This window comes from Musa acuminata, chromosome BXJ1-3 (assembly GCF_036884655.1).
Source record: "Musa acuminata AAA Group cultivar baxijiao chromosome BXJ1-3, Cavendish_Baxijiao_AAA, whole genome shotgun sequence".
In the NCBI taxonomy this organism is placed as follows: Eukaryota; Viridiplantae; Streptophyta; class Magnoliopsida; order Zingiberales; family Musaceae; genus Musa; species Musa acuminata.
Window position 1 is genome coordinate 6,219,917 of NC_088329.1, and position 15,020 is coordinate 6,234,936.

The 15,020-nt window shown below is 41.8% G+C and overlaps 2 protein-coding genes and 1 long non-coding RNA gene across 16 annotated transcripts; 1 reads left to right on the forward strand and 2 right to left on the reverse strand.

The window, feature by feature from the left end:
- Positions 1-283: 283 nt before the first annotated feature.
- On the reverse strand, positions 284-3,610 carry LOC103977709 (3beta,22alpha-dihydroxysteroid 3-dehydrogenase). Its single transcript, XM_009393296.3, has 7 exons — positions 2,722-3,610; positions 2,356-2,643; positions 2,189-2,281; positions 1,301-1,379; positions 1,036-1,142; positions 621-763; positions 284-513 (listed from the first exon to the last, which is right to left on the reverse strand). Exons 1-7 carry the CDS (start codon positions 3,448-3,450, stop codon positions 408-410), a joined length of 1,545 nt encoding a protein of 514 aa, XP_009391571.2. The 5' UTR covers positions 3,451-3,610; the 3' UTR covers positions 284-407.
- LOC135619058 (uncharacterized) lies at positions 3,412-8,342 on the forward strand. Of its 3 annotated transcripts, XR_010489295.1 has the most exons (7): positions 3,412-3,552; positions 3,764-3,839; positions 5,716-5,797; positions 5,920-6,047; positions 6,144-7,342; positions 7,433-7,523; positions 7,616-8,342. It is a non-coding gene; the product is annotated as an uncharacterized LOC135619058 (long non-coding RNA). The 3 variants fall into 3 exon arrangements; XR_010489296.1 differs by lacking the exon at positions 5,716-5,797 and having other exon boundaries at positions 7,616-8,341; XR_010489293.1 differs by lacking the exons at positions 5,716-5,797; positions 5,920-6,047 and having other exon boundaries at positions 7,616-8,339.
- A 371-nt stretch (positions 8,343-8,713) lies between these two features.
- LOC135619067 (E3 ubiquitin-protein ligase MIEL1-like) lies at positions 8,714-12,413 on the reverse strand. 12 transcript variants are annotated; one of them, XR_010489303.1, is made up of 11 exons: positions 12,046-12,411; positions 11,533-11,955; positions 11,354-11,441; positions 11,103-11,255; positions 10,950-11,027; positions 10,826-10,869; positions 10,696-10,736; positions 10,341-10,423; positions 10,018-10,266; positions 9,128-9,531; positions 8,714-9,035 (listed from the first exon to the last, which is right to left on the reverse strand). XR_010489303.1 is itself a non-coding variant. In XM_065120731.1 (10 exons), exons 5-9 carry the CDS (start codon positions 10,992-10,994, stop codon positions 10,052-10,054), a joined length of 249 nt encoding a protein of 82 aa, XP_064976803.1. In that variant the 5' UTR covers positions 10,995-11,027; positions 11,103-11,255; positions 11,354-11,441; positions 11,533-11,955; positions 12,046-12,413; the 3' UTR covers positions 8,714-9,024; positions 10,018-10,051. The 12 variants fall into 12 exon arrangements, 5 of the variants coding, with proteins under 5 accessions (XP_064976803.1, XP_064976795.1, XP_064976780.1 ...); XR_010489304.1 differs by having other exon boundaries at positions 8,714-9,531; positions 11,533-11,849; XR_010489308.1 differs by lacking the exon at positions 9,128-9,531 and having other exon boundaries at positions 8,714-9,024.
- Positions 12,414-15,020: the final 2,607 nt, after the last annotated feature.

Below are 15,020 nucleotides of genomic sequence, written 5' to 3' on the forward strand. Positions count from 1 at the left end.
GACATTACGGATTAGATTTTTCTCTATTTGATATACTTAAAGTGGCTTTAAGTAGCATTTAATCAGATCTGTAGAGGAAATAAGATAAATATATATATATATACTTGTGTTGCGGTTCGGATTCATGTGTTAAGTTCGGGTAATCAACCCATTGCCACTCCTAATCCTCTCATACATGCAGGTATTGGGCTAACTGGGAATCATTGAGGGTCAACGTTTTGGTTTGACCTTAGTCGATACGGTATGAATACGGCCGCGGGTACTCGTTCTGCACGTAACGAGATCAGGAAGAACAAGCTTCACTATGCCAAGATAAAACATACATGGATCATCTTCTTCGTGGTTATCAGCACGTACAACCAGCCGGACATTGATGGGAGGAGGAGGAGGCACGAAGCTGGAGCTGTTCATCCTCGTCGTTCCTTCTCGCGGCGCCGGACATTGATGGGATAGCCCTTGAGCGTCCTCGTGGTCGGGAAGAACACCAGCCGATCTCTCTCTGCTTCCTCCCAACTGCGCATGCATGCGGAAGCTCAACTCAGTACACGCCATGCAGTGCTTGTCTTAGAGGCAAGGAAGCCATCGACGTTCTCCGCCGTGCCATGTAGGTGCGACCGTACCTGAAGCCAGTGACGAGGTAATGGAGGAAGACAGAGATGACGACCCGCGCTAGTTCGTAACCGGGGCACAGCCGAGAGCCGCCGCCGAACGGTGTGTAGACGCCAGCACCGCCGGTCTGCTGCAGCTGCGCCACCTCGTTGTTCTGCACAAAACACAAATCCAACGCCACTAGTGAACTCTCAGACTGCGTCGCGGCCACTGGCCTTCTTAACACACCTTATAAATAAATAAATAAATAATCACTACTAAGCATGATTAATGTTACAATATGAATTAAAATACTAAAAATATAAAACAAACAGTACCTAAATTTAGAAAGACAAATACATAAAATTATTGACTGTGGAGTAATCTATGCATATTTATATGCAACTGTGCCTGATAACGAAGCGTTGAAAGGTTGAGAAACGGTACCTGCCATCTCCAGGGATTGAAGGTCCGGGCATCCTCGAAGTATTCAGGATCAAGATGGACGGCACGAAAAGAGATGAAAACTTTGCACCCCTTGGGAATCTTGTACCCTGCACGAAAATTAAAGAAACACGGGACTCACGACTTGACCTTATAATAATAATAATAATAATAATAGTCCTGTTTTTTTTTCTTTTCCTTCGTTCTTGGGCTTCAACGTAGAGAGAGGATGATGATTAGTGTGAGAGAAAAAGCACAGGTAGTATACCTTTGAAATGGATGTCTGTCATGGCGCGTCTGAACACGCCACTGATGATGTTGGCCACTCGAAGCGTCTCGTTGATCACCTGCCGTCCAAAACAGAAAAAGGTTTCGTCTCAACAGCGCGCTGTGTTGCATGATGAACGGACCAGATTGCATCTGCAGCTGACAATCCAGGCTTTGGGCGGCAACCCCGACCTACTCAGCCGGGCCCCGCCGCTGTGCTCCGCCACGTACTGCGGCGCGAAGCACGATGCCGGTTTCGGTGGACCGGTCAACATCCAATCGGACCCACGCTTTGGAGTCCGATTCGGAGTACGGGGTCGGGTGCCGACTTCACATGCGGTGTCGTCGGTCAAGCTCATATCAAATCCAATGTCAGGTTGATTCATGCAAGTGCAATGCCCCCACAAGATTTATATATTCTTTAAATTTGTGCTGTTTGTATGATATTGATGGAAACATCGTCCGCTCCTTAAAAAAAAATTGACAATAGATAATTATGAATTTTATCCATTTCTAAATCTGATTAATCATTGAAGTACCCAATCCCAAATCCTAATTTTATATTCCTACATAAACTATATTAACTAGGAATATAATAGAACAGGATATCCACAACTTTCAAGAAAATGCTGTTACACTTCCACATAATTAATTATTATTCTGACATAATCATGATGTGTCATCGCGTCATTTACGATTTAGATGAAAATTCACAGGGATCATGAAATTAATCACGGTGGTGATGAAGAACGATCTCCGATAGATAAGCTGGTATCGATACTGCTTGAAAGGAAGAAGTCGAAGGAAGGTAGACGATGATCATGGGTTTGATGGAGTTCATGATTGAAAGGAGAGAGAGAGAGAGAGAGAAGAGAGTAAAATGACGTACGCATTGAGTGAAGGGCATAGACTTGTAGTCGCTCCAGGACAAGGGCTGCTCCTCGTCGTCTCCCTTCTTTGCCCTGATCCCTTCCTGCTCCTCCTGCTCGACGAAATGACAACAGCATTAATAATGGTGTTTAGGATGAGTTGGTGGTGAGGGAGGCGGGAACGCACCCGGAGGAGGGCGAGGGCGTGGGGGAGGTCGGTGAGGAACTTTACGGCTAGAGTCATGATGGTGGAGGTGGTCTCGTAGCCGGCCACCAGCAGCGCCAGCAGGAAGTCGACCGTCTCTTCTTCTGTCATTCCCTCCTCCTCATCGCCACCGTCCATCAGTTCCTCCAGCATGTCCTTCCTCTGCTTGTCGCCTCCAGCCGCCGTCGTCATCGTCGCCCCTGCCGCCGCTTTCTCCTGTTTCCTCTTCCTAATCACTTCCTTCAGAGCCGCCTCCACCTTCTTCCTCGCCTGATTTGTTGGAGAGGTTTATATTGTAAATCTATGAATCGGATTGATATGAGTAGGTGATGAATGGTGCGGATGTACCTTGAGGGCGCGGCCGTAGGTGGTGAAAGAAAGGAAGGAAGGGAAGGGGATGGAGAAGAAGCCCTCGATGAGGAGGAGGTACTCGCGGCGGAGGGACTCGGTCCACTCGCCCGGGTCGAAGCTCACCAGCTGCTTGACGGTGAGCTCGAAGGTGATCTTTTTGGCCTGGTCGAGGAGGAGGACGCGAGAGGGGGGGGAGGAGGAGGGAGAGGAGGACCAGGAGTCGAGGGTGCGGCGGACGAGGCGGTCGATGTCCGGGAGGAGGGCGGCGTCGCGGATGGCGGCGGGGGACGCGAGGCGGGTGAGGGTGAGGGAGTGCATGCGCTTGTGACGGGCGCCGCGCATGAGGAGGAGGGAGTGGGCGCCCAGCAGCGTGGAGATAGACGACGGGTAGCTGCACTCCACAGCGCGGCCCTCCGCCCCCAGCACCATCCGGTTGAACTCCGGGTCCGCCGAGAACACCGTGCGCTCCCCGAAGACGTGCGTCGTGAACAGCCGCCCGTGCCGCCGCACCCGCTCGTCGATGAACGGCTCCGGGTCCTCCGTCTTGTACGCCGCGATCAGCCGCAGCGTCTCCCCCACCACCGGCAGCCCCACGCTCCCCGGTGGCAGCCGCCCCGCTGCCGCCCGCGTCCTCCTCCTCCTCCTCCCCAATTCCCAAAAAACTATACCTGCAATTACAACGAGCATCACATCGAACAGCTGAAGAGACCACCTGCCGGAATCCATAATTCGCCGCACCACCAAGCCAGTGTTCGATCAAGAGCGGTGGTGTGGATGCCGCAAGCAGCAAGCAGCTGCAGCAGACTGGAAGAGGAAAGCTGAGCAGGAGTAAGTGCGAGTAAATGTAGAAGTATAACAGGCAGAAAGGGAACACTTCAAAGCAATAAAATACAGCGAGATCGCATCAGGGAATGATATGGGAAAGGGGAACGCACGGGGGGTGTAACGTGGGCTTCCTTTTCTCGCGGGCCCCATGATCCCCTGTGCATTTAATTGAAAGATTCTGACTTGCTATTACCTCTTTATTGTTCTGCTGCAGACCCGAGAAATTGACGTCCTTCATGGTCGGGTTTTGCAAAGGGGGCAAACCAAAGGGGTAGAGCCCTAAGCCGGAGGTAAAGCCATCATCTTTCTTTGACATTTATTCCTTCTTCGTTGTCCAATTCTTCTTCCACTTGCGCAACTCATGGTTATCATTTGAATTCCCCAGTTCCTTTTGCTTTCTGGGACAGCAATTTTTCTTATCGCATTGAATGTCCGCACGGTCTTATTTGGATTGACAAGTGTTCTGCCTTCAATTTTGTCTTTTGTTTCTCTGCGGTCCAATCTGGTTCTCATTAACCTGTGAAGCATTTGTCTTTATGTCATTGATGAAGTTAGTCTCACAGATCACCATTTCTTATTTTTCCTTTTTAAGTTTTTACTGTGGTTTTTATGTTGTGCTGCCTATTTTACTAAAGTCGGATCATTTTATCTTATGATTCGATTTTCTTTTTTTTCATTTTAATGTTAGCCAATGATGATGGATATGGGCATGAACCCCCAACAACAGTTGCGCACTGTGTTGTTGTTGGCAAGGATGAGTGTGCCAAAACGCTGATCTGAGGCTCTAGCTGGCTTAGTCTGAGCATTTTTCATATTTTCTGGTCGATTCAATGAACATTTATCCATAGTGGTTAGACTACTTGTTCTCTTTGCAGACGCTTCCCACCAACAATTGACATTGTAGGTAGGAATTATTATACTAACCCACTTGTTTGGAAATTGCAACTAGTTAGTAGTTTTGGTTTTTCAGTTTTAGTTTCAAGTTTTTTTCGTAAATCATCTACATCGTCTCACCCATGTGATCAGATTGACATGGTTAAGGACAGCCTTCAAGTTGTGTCCTTTTGTCCTTTGGTGTTGACAAATCTGTTTGAATATCCCATATATGATAGGCCATGTATCAGAAGGTACCTTGAAAGATGAAGAAACAACTGGAGGGTTTGGTCGGCCTATGTAGGTTTTGCTAGATGATTATCTGTTTTCTGTCTTTTCTAATTGCTCTCTTGAGGAAGCGAAACATCCCACAATTAGGGGAAAAGTGTCACCCTATATTCTCTTGGAGCACTCTTTTTCTTTTTATAATCTGAATACTTTCTGTTGCAGTGAGATATATGATGGATTTGATAATGTCACCCCAAGATATCCTATATAAAATGTGATGTAATTGTGCCATTTTATAACCAATAATGCTTGTTTGATGGTTTTCTGCGTCTATGTCAAATCATACCAATATATTTATGCATTTCATTCGTTTTAATTTTGGGCATTTTCAGTTGACTTGTATTTTCTGGATTTAGTTTTGAGCATGCTAACGATCTACATGTGTGGATATATTGGACACTTTTTTTTATTTATTTTTAATTCCATCAACGATCTCAGAGAGAATGGTCCTTGGACCTTGATCATGACAGAGAGAAATTACTGTTCCTGTCGTATCTATGGCTACTTAACAGTCTTTCTCAATTTTTTTACTTCATGTCTTTTACCTCAAAATGCACGCTCAGAATATTGATATCCTCAAGTGTAAAAAGTTCAATGGCATGAGCCACTTGATGATAAGTTGCTGGCAAATCATGCATCAGCTGATATGTACCAGCACAACTGGCACATGCAATCTTGATTTGAAGCACTGAAAAACACACTTCAAAATTGAAAATGTGAAAAAAATATTCATATAAGGTGTAGTTGACTTTCATCCTGGAACCTTCAATCGTGTATTGCCCAGTTACTTATACGTATGTATGTGGTACATACAATATTAGGACCCTGTATTGGCAAACTAGTGATTTAGGTATATTTATGTTTTCCGTAGCATGAATATAATATTTAAGTATTGACTGAATTGGAATCTTGTTTCTGAAATAACTACGGCCACTGTTTTTTGCTAAGACATCCATGTTACTGCATCAATAACAGTAATTTGGTTTTACTTGCTGCCTTCATTAGGTATAGGGGCTATCTGCAATGTCTTGCTGTTCTGTTTCTTCTGCACTTGACGAAGTCCTCAGAGTTATTTTCAGCTTGCTGAGTATATTCTTATTGGAAGAAAATTTTCATTTTTGATTAATGTTGTGCCTGGTTTTACTGAATTCAAACATTCTGCAGTGGGCAGAGCCAGTATTATCACCTGATTTTGCTCTGTATAACTAGGTAGTTTTGGTCCAAAACCAGTTACCACCTAGTATCAGAAAAAACTGCCAAAGAATTGGGTGGTATTTTCACTTCCCATTCCACTTCAGCATAGACTGGTCCAGGCTGACCTCTTAAGACCAGGCCAGGTTATAAGTGAACGTTATTTGCCATCTCTACGGTTCAACTGCTGGCTGCAGCAACTTTTCATCTGTTTTGTTTTCGCCAAAACTGGCACAATGCAGGGAAAAGGAGAAGTGAAGAAGAAGAGGAAAAGAGGAGCTAGAGAAGATGACATGAATGGGTGGAAGAAAAAGAAGATGAAGGATTGTTAGAGAACTAGATGGAATTCTTAAAGGCTTCTTATCAACGAAGCTTCTGCACATATACATTAAACTGGACCTGCATATTCTCACAATAATATTCAACTTCTATAGTACTTTCTCAGTGTCTCTGTTTTATTCCAGCAGATGGGCAGGATGTATCATTTTCCAGGAAGTTTCGAGGTTCAAAACTAAAAGGGAGGCTGGACATGGCCATGCTTAAAGTTATCTCACATTTCTTGACATCAAGTGGTATTTGTTTGGTGGTCCTTGCTGCATCCTATTGGACAAAATCTATCACCAAGATACTCCTTGCCTGCAACATGTTCAATGAGTATGGATTCTATTCAGCATGACATCATGTATGTAATATGTCAACTATGTCATGTAGCATTGCAGGACGGTCTCATTTACCCATCGCACCTTATCTTAATGGTCCACCAAAAATCCTAAGCACACGGTTAGCTTTGCAAATTTTATGTTTATGGTTATTGTTTTGGTGTCGTATCTCCCCCTCCCTCCATCATACTGTTAGTAGCTCATTGTCTCTAGATAATTTCCTTGAGCTAACCTGCATTGACTTACCATGATCATCCATCAGATTAGATTTTATTACTGAAAATTAGCACATTGACCTTTTTGGGGATCAGGTTTTGTGATCTTAGCATCTTTGTTAGCAACATAATTTTCTGAAGTTTAGACCTACTTAATTTCTAGGAAGTTGGGAGCTGTTCTTGCTAAGACGTTCAAACTAGCTATTAGTTCCAGTCCTCTGCAGCCAGTTTACTTTGTATTCCTTTTTGTTTCTCAATCTGAGCAATTTGTCATGCAATTGTTGCATATATGATCTCTCTCTATTTAGGATCCATCTTGTGGAAATTAACTTGCAGCACAGGATGGTTCATGTGAGTTGCTTTATGGTTGCATTCATAATTGTTTGTTATAGTATTGTACTGATTTATTTTGGTTTACTGAGATATTATTGAGTCCCTGACATGGTTTTCCACTTGGTTGACAGCCTTTGCTGCTGCTTCAAGACTGTTGTTTGATGCCTGGAATTCATCTTCCCCTTCCTATTCTGCCCACTGCTTTGCATTTCTAGATCCCACACAAGTTATCTGGTTTGTGCCAAAAGGAAGGTTGAAGTAATGATGCATGTGTAAGAGAAAGGAAAGAGGAGTTGTTTCTAACCCACTTTTCTTGGTTTTCAGGTGCATAAACTAAAGGCACTTAATGTGCTCCCTTATGCATGTGATCTGGTGAAAGCCACGTTGATTCAGATACAGCAGATGTTGTTCAAAGGTGTGACTATTCTCTGCTAGTAAACTCTCATGCTGTTACATATATCCTTTTACTTTGGTGCACGTTCCACCTTCGTCCATTTGGGCTCACAGGCTTGGAAAAGGCAGGAGACAAGCGGCATGAGCAACACAGAAAGTGGGAACATGGCCATGTACTGGCGCCTACTTCAGTGGACCTACATCAGATCAAGAAAGAACATCCAAGAACATGAATGCAAACCACAAAGCAGGTACAATGGTACGATGGTGGTGGTTCTTTCACTGATTGCATCATATCCTGTGGCTATAATTTCTTTCGTTATCTGAGTGCTACTCCAAATATTTGGTTGGCGCATCATCATCATCATCATCACGGTGATGATCGAGAAAGCCAAGCTGCCGAGTCGGTTCGGAGGCATGGGAACCTAAGAACCGAGGCACGGGAAACGACGGGATGAGAAGAGTGGCGTTGGTTGCTGGACCACAGGCTTGGTATTATGACAGAGTCGGTCTGAGCACTTTTTTGGGCTCTACCATATTTCTAAGACTTGGTACTTTCCATGGAGTTGTTGTCACAGTGATCCCAACAACATACTGTTCATTGACGTATATATATCAGGTAATGGATAACCCAACCGAGAGAGAGAGAGAGAGAGAGAGAGAATATTAAATTACATATATATCTTGATCGGTATTGGTTCTTATTGTCCGATTAACTTGTTAAGTATGAAAAGTATGAATCACTCTCCTGAGGGGTTTAAGCTCAAGCTAACAATAGTGCATCTATCATATTGTTATAAGTCAAGTAAGTTCTTGTCCTCTCATCCATGGTTAATTAACTCCAACCTCATGTATAGGCTATTTTATGATTAGAATTGCAATTACTAGCGATCAGAAATGCATTACCACAGGAAGGTAATTTTTCTGTTTTTGTGTTCAAAGTTGGTAATTATTTCTATACATTGTGCTTTTATGAAAATAGCTGAATAAGACTATAATAATATATAATGTGATGAGAAATGTGGGAAACTAATCTAAAGATCAAACAGATAAACCAAATTATTGTCATCCTGCAAAAACCATAAGTGAGAGAACAACTTGTGGCACATTACCAAGTGTGTGTTTTTCTAGATCCAAGGAAATTTGATTGTAATAGATTTAGATGCATTAAATATAATGGATGTGCATGACAATCGTTTGTGCAAATTAACATTGATGCACCATAATATGTGATCCAAATGTACTAAGTACACTAAATGGTTACAACCAAATCTAGTCCAGGAGATCCAAAACATTTTGTATGTATACATCAATTAAGCTTGGAATCAGAAAGGAGACACCACCAGAGGCATTTGAGTTGCTCATCAATCCTAAATGTTTCAGAGCAGAGCCCAATCATTGATGGATTACAGGGGGAGCAATCATGCAAGTGTTGTAGGATTGGCAGTGACAGCATTTGTGGCCAATAATGTGGAAGAAGACTTCAGTAATATGTCATTGCAGTCGTTGCAGAGGATCCACATCTACAAAATCACTGCAAATTTAATATCATTTGTATCAAACATGAGAAGAATCCAAGCACAGGAAAATGAGGTTTCATGATCCAAATGGCACAGGAAAGCTGACTGTTTGCCTAAAGTCCAGGAGAGGTACTGCTTTGAGAGCATCTACGAAGAAAGAAACTGAGGTTTCATGATCCAAATGGCAGAGGAAAGCTTAGAGGCTGCTGTATGCCTGAAGTCCAGTAGAGGTACTGCTTTGAGAGCATCTACTAAGAAAGAATAAATATGTTTGTCATGTCTTCAAATTCTCTCTTACTTGAAAAAGGATCAGGAAAAGTTCTCAGAAAATAAAATGGCAAGTTAAATGATTTAGTCAAATTTGATTAAATTGTACTAGAAATGTTGGAATAGTTAAGATGGCTATCAATCAGCTCCAACAAGTTGAAAGTACACCATAGGAAGTATGGGAGATGCAAATACACTAACCTTTCTTGATCTATAATCCTCAGGCATTTCTATTTCTTCTATCTGCATACTCTTTTATATCAATTTAGGAGAGTACATCAATTTAAGAGAGAGAGAGAGAGAGAGAGAGAGAGAGAGAGAGAGAGAGAGAGAGAGAGAGAGAGAGAGACTAAAAGGAAAAAAGAATTCCTGGGTGAAAAATCTTCTAATATCTTCATGTCATACACCTTAAATGTCCATGTTAAAATTGTAAATCAAAACCATACAACAGAAGATTAGGGAAAAAAAAAAGGAAAATTACAACTTCAAGTTATGTAATGACAGTAGCTAGAATTATCTGTAACTCAACTAGCTGGATAAGAAGCTTGCCAAAACAACATGCCAGTGTAAAGGATAATCTAAGAGGGTTATCCCAACAGTACTGAACTTTCAAATTTGCAAGAGCTTTTTTTTTTCTGAGTAAATAGCAAAGAAGATCAAATGCCTTCAGTGCATATATATTCAACTATTCCTATATAATATGTATGAAAAGTTGCAGTTTTCTCTTACCTCCTCATCCAACTTCCTCCAGACTTTTGTCATGTCAATCAATGACTTGGAGCATATTGGACAACCGTATCTGTATCCCAAGACACCCCAAAAATGAGGTCAAATAAATGATCATTGTTATGCTTCAAGCAGATTTAGTAGCATTGAGCAGGATTAGTTTTCATGCTTCAACATTCCATGGAGACATTCTGTATGCATTGTGTGCCCACATTTCATCACTGTTGTTTCATTCATGGAGTCAAAGAGATACTGCATCAAAGTTTTCAACACTAAAGCTTCCTCAAATAAATAGAAGTTAAAAGAATAATTGCATTATGGTAGACCTCATAACAGATGGAGCAATGTTGTCTCATTGAGTTCTCCAGACATGAATGCTTGTTAAACAAGTGTACAGAGTAGCAGGATCCTGTGTGCACATCTAATAGTCAGCAGAGAAATATATGATCTGATGTGCAATGTAGGACACTAGAGATTTGGATCCCTTCATGCACACAGGCTTGCACATATAAGCTAAAATAATTTTTATGAGCCAATTGTTCCTCAAGTTCATGCAGATTCAACATTCATTGTGGATGAGAAACATTCAAAGAAAGTGAAACAAATCAAAGTCATGGATTGCAGTAAGCTGTAGAGTTTCAAATCAAAGAAGAAACAGGGAATAAGATTAGATGAACACACCACATTTCTGGCAATGGAAGAAGGTCTCTCCGCCACCAACTCTGCTCAGACATGCATCAACAACCTGAGTCATTCCATCAAACAGTCTGTGGGCATCAACAAGACAAAGAAAATAGAAGTTATGGCTAACCTGCAGATACCGCAATCACTGCACTGGTACTGTGCTTTCTCAATCTGTAGGAGAATCATTAACATCAGATCAATATCATTAAGAAATCTCATTACATAAACTGGCCAAAAATCGATAAGATTACATCGTCATCGTAAAATCCGCACACTCCACAGGAATATTCGCCCATGTTGACCCCACAATTCGAGCAAATCTGTGCGACCTGTAGGATAACCAATGAAGGCCAAACTCTTCTTGTATCACCATATATACATATTATAGACTAATCAACACTCACCGTTTGCTCGGTGTCACAAATCGAACAGATCACATACGGAATCAAATCAAGAGGAGAAACCTAATTCACACCCCTCGAAGAAGCAGATCGAACACAGACGGGGCCAAAACTCACCCTTTCCACATCGAAGCGGCAGATCTCATGCCGATCCTTCTGATTCCAATCACCAAAATTGACCATAGAAAAAGATCAAGCCCCATAATATTACACAACAGCTAAAAATGTCAAGAGTGAGACACAGATTTGGTCACCGTGGACTCATCGTGACAGTGGCGGCAGGAGAAGATCCCATTGCAGCAGGAAGCTCGAACCTTGCACCGCCTCCTGTAATGCTTGCACCTGTCCGAGGTTCCAAAGCCACATAATTCACCAACTTAGAACAGGAAACTAAGAAGTAATCGATCAAAAAGGAGAAAAGATTCAAGCAGACCCATGTCCCATCTTCCCGAAGCCCAGTCGATCATCATCAGTGGAAGCCTCCATTCCTGTGACGAGAAACACTTGGAATGGTGCAGAATCTCGCTCAAAGACTGCAACTTGATGCATATATAGAGAGAAGAAGGGGAAGACAATATGGGGAAGGTGACCAGAAAAAGAAGTGGGAGTTGAGTTCAGGTGGTAAGTCAAAACGTCTTAGATTGAGTTGAAATCTTTGTCGGCGGAATCAAATCTAAAGACCGATTTGAATTATAGTTAGATTGTGGTGCAGAGTTCAAGAAGAACCCATGTCGTGAGCTTTACCCAACCCTGTGGAACAATGAACAAACATGAAAGATAAAAAACCATGGAAATCGAATGAAGAATTGACACCAAAACTTTCTGAAAGCACAATTCCTGACAGCTTATGAGTGACCTGCAAAATCTCAAATTTAAATTTTTAAGCAAGCTGGTTTCTGGGAAATGGTGTCAACCACAATCCAGAATCAGATAGATTTCTACTTACATTAGTCAGTCAAGTTAGCACAAAATGTTTAGCAATCTCCATTTGTTGAATCAAACAAGATCACATCTCAATGTTTCCTTCGAAGAAAAATAACATGTCCTCCAAGAACTTCTCATGGTGATTGGCTGTTGATGTGTCTTCACTCGGAAATGAAGCTAAATCTATTAAGAAAATATGAAACTAGTGAGCAGGAGTTGAGTCAAAATGCTTAGGATGGAGTGTGATCCTTCCGTTGCCGTCATACTGGACTAATCAGATTGGGTTCCTTTCATCTTCCTCATCTCCTATTGGTCCATTCTTCTTTGGTTGAGTCAAAATGCTTAGGATGGGAGTGTGGTCCTTCCGCTGCTGTCATACTGGGACTAATCAGATTGTGTTCCTTTCATCTTCCTCATCTCCTATTGGTCCATTCTTCTTTGTATTTATATCTAGTACCAGTGGGTGGTGACACCATTTGCAGGGCAGTTCTTGGGAGTGTATGTAGCATGGTCAAACCAGAAATGATTCTTCTGATGAGTGAGGGAATGTTGATCCAGGAACAGCAAAGTAACAGAGGGTGAAACTTGTGAGTTAAGATTATGAAAGCAATCCTATCCTGTTGAAACTGAAAGACCTTCATGCAGCCATGGAGTTTCGAGGATAGGAAACTTGTCTTGTCTTCCTCGACTTTGCTGCTTTCTGACAGGCCCTCTCTTTCCTCGGTCAACTTCGTTGCTTGGAGAATCGGAATAAGCTGCAGCTTCAAACCATGGTTTCACTACCGCAAGGCAATGGCTAAGATAATTCCATTGACCAGTACTTGTCGGATCATGTGGATCTAACTAAGCTCTACTCATTGAAATCTCAGACTGCTAAAGTATGATCCAATAAGAATAATTAAACTTTGCAGAAAAAAAATGAAATGAACAGAAAAACAAAGCTCTGTTTAGGGTTAAGAAATGGAAAGGAAAAAGGGGAGAGGAAGATGAGAGAGACTGCTGCACCAGTTTGGACTATGAGAACACAAACCATGATCACCACATTTGCTAATAGAAACAGAGTGTAAACACTAGTTTGTGTATCTGTTCTTGTTTGTACATATATTATTTATTACATGATAAGAAAACCATATGACATAATATGGTACATATACATCAATCTGTCTTTGCTATCTTTGCCACTGGCACATATATCACACTTGTTCTTCATTCATCACATAATTACACAATCTAAAGTACCCTCATATCATCATCTGCTTGATATCAAAGCTAACAATTCACACACTATTGAATTTTACAGTGGCCTTACAGTTAAAGTCACTTTATAATTAAAGTGGCTTTACTGAATTTTAGACAATTCTGGTTCATGTCAATCTAACACTGACATAAATCAGATCTTGCTGGTGATTGCAGAGTGTCATCCCCTTATCTGGGTTCTCTAGGTAAGCTGTGTGTTTCAGTAGCCAGTACTGGTTTTGCTACCAACAATTCATTAGGCAACAAAGTGAAGCAACTGGTGGAGCGTGCATCAACTTTAAATCATTGCAAGGAGCTTTCCAGTTTGACCACAATTTTAATTTGATTACCTGCTATTTCACATCAGCAAAACACTTGCAAACGATCATAAACAGTGAAGAGATGACCAAAAACACCAAAATGTTCAGCCTCCAAGATGATGCAGAACACAAGCTTTTCTGAAGAAAAAGACAACCTTTCTATAGCATTCAGGCCCACAAAGTCGTAGCGATGGGGAGGGTTGGTTGCTGTGTGGTCTACTCCACTCTGTAACACAAACAAGAAGAACAATTATAGCACATGAGCATGATGGAGATGTTTGAGCTACTCCATGTCTTTCACTGCCTTAAAGAAAGAGTCAGGAGAAGGAACTAGTCCGAGTTCTGCAGCCAATTCTACTGAAATTCTCTTCGATCTTCTCTCTCTCTCTCTCTCGATCTCGAACATGGGGAAGTTTTGCTGCGCTGAACAGGAAGAAAATGGAGGCGGCATCAACATCCTGGGAATCCTCATAGCTGTTGTTCTTGCACTGGTACTGCTGCTAATCTGCAGCCCACCTCGCCGACGTGCGGTGATCACCGTGTATCCCAAACGCTGCTGAGGTATTGGAGTGCGCCAAATCAGCTCCAAACTTGGCCTCTCAGTTCTTCCAAGATATGCACAATAATCTACTGTGTTTCTTTTTATTCTTGTTCATCTGACACTCTCATTTGGTCAATATGATAATGATGCCAATCAGCATCATCTTGCATACTCTTAGTATTTCTTTTACACCAAAAAGAAGCTCTTACAAACATAACCATACATGGTTATGGAATATATAGCATACCTGAAAAGAATCAAAGTGATGACATAAACTATTTCTTAAGCATTTCTTTGCTTCATTTCATGGCACAAAGGAAGCTAAGTTGAGGTGGAATCAATTAGTAGTATGGATGAGAGGAATCATACTGAAGGAAATTAAGCCACTATGTTGTTGATGCCAAGGAAAACTAGTCTTTTAATGCAGTAAATGAACATGAACTCCTCCCATTTGTTCTCTCTGTACTAGTGATTTAGGTAATGCAATCCTAAAACAAAAGGCATTATAATTTGAAGAAGCCTCCTGTTTTGGTGACCAACACTGCAGCAGATGAAACTGGCACTCCTTTTGTCACCATGCCAACAAAAGCAGTGTGGCTTTTCTTTTGATCTTTTGTCACTGTGCCAACCAAGAGAACACCACTGCTATTTGCTCCCCATTTTGGCCCACTCCATTAATGGAGCACTAGCTTCCAATGTGTGTACTGGAATTGTTGAGGACTTTTTTGGTTGAGTGGATCACCTCAAAGCTTTATTCATGGATCCAACTGCTGGATACAGATTTACTCTGTAGGATAAAGATGTTGCCTTCTTGGATCTTCTATGGAAGACATTTTTTAGCTTAAATTTAAATCTCTTTTTTTTCCCCTTTTTTCCTTGTTTTATTTTTTTATAAAGTAA

Excerpts from the sequence above, each read along its gene's own strand:
- LOC103977709 (XM_009393296.3), bottom strand. The coding sequence starts at position 3,450 with ATGGATTCCGGCAGGTGGTCTCTTCAGCTGTTCGATGTGATGCTCGTT. Across the intron at positions 764-1,035 it reads TCAATCCCTGGAGATGGCAG|AACAACGAGGTGGCGCAGCT; the intron begins GTACCGTTTCTC and ends TGTTTTGTGCAG. Across the intron at positions 514-620 it reads TACCTCGTCACTGGCTTCAG|TTGGGAGGAAGCAGAGAGAG; the intron begins GTACGGTCGCAC and ends ATGCATGCGCAG.
- LOC135619067 (XM_065120731.1), bottom strand. The coding sequence starts at position 10,994 with ATGGGCGAATATTCCTGTGGAGTGTGCGGATTTTACGATGACGAT. Across the intron at positions 10,870-10,949 it reads GCGGATTTTACGATGACGAT|ATTGAGAAAGCACAGTACCA; the intron begins GTAATCTTATCG and ends ATTCTCCTACAG. Across the intron at positions 10,737-10,825 it reads AGTGATTGCGGTATCTGCAG|AGTTGGTGGCGGAGAGACCT; the intron begins GTTAGCCATAAC and ends ATGTCTGAGCAG.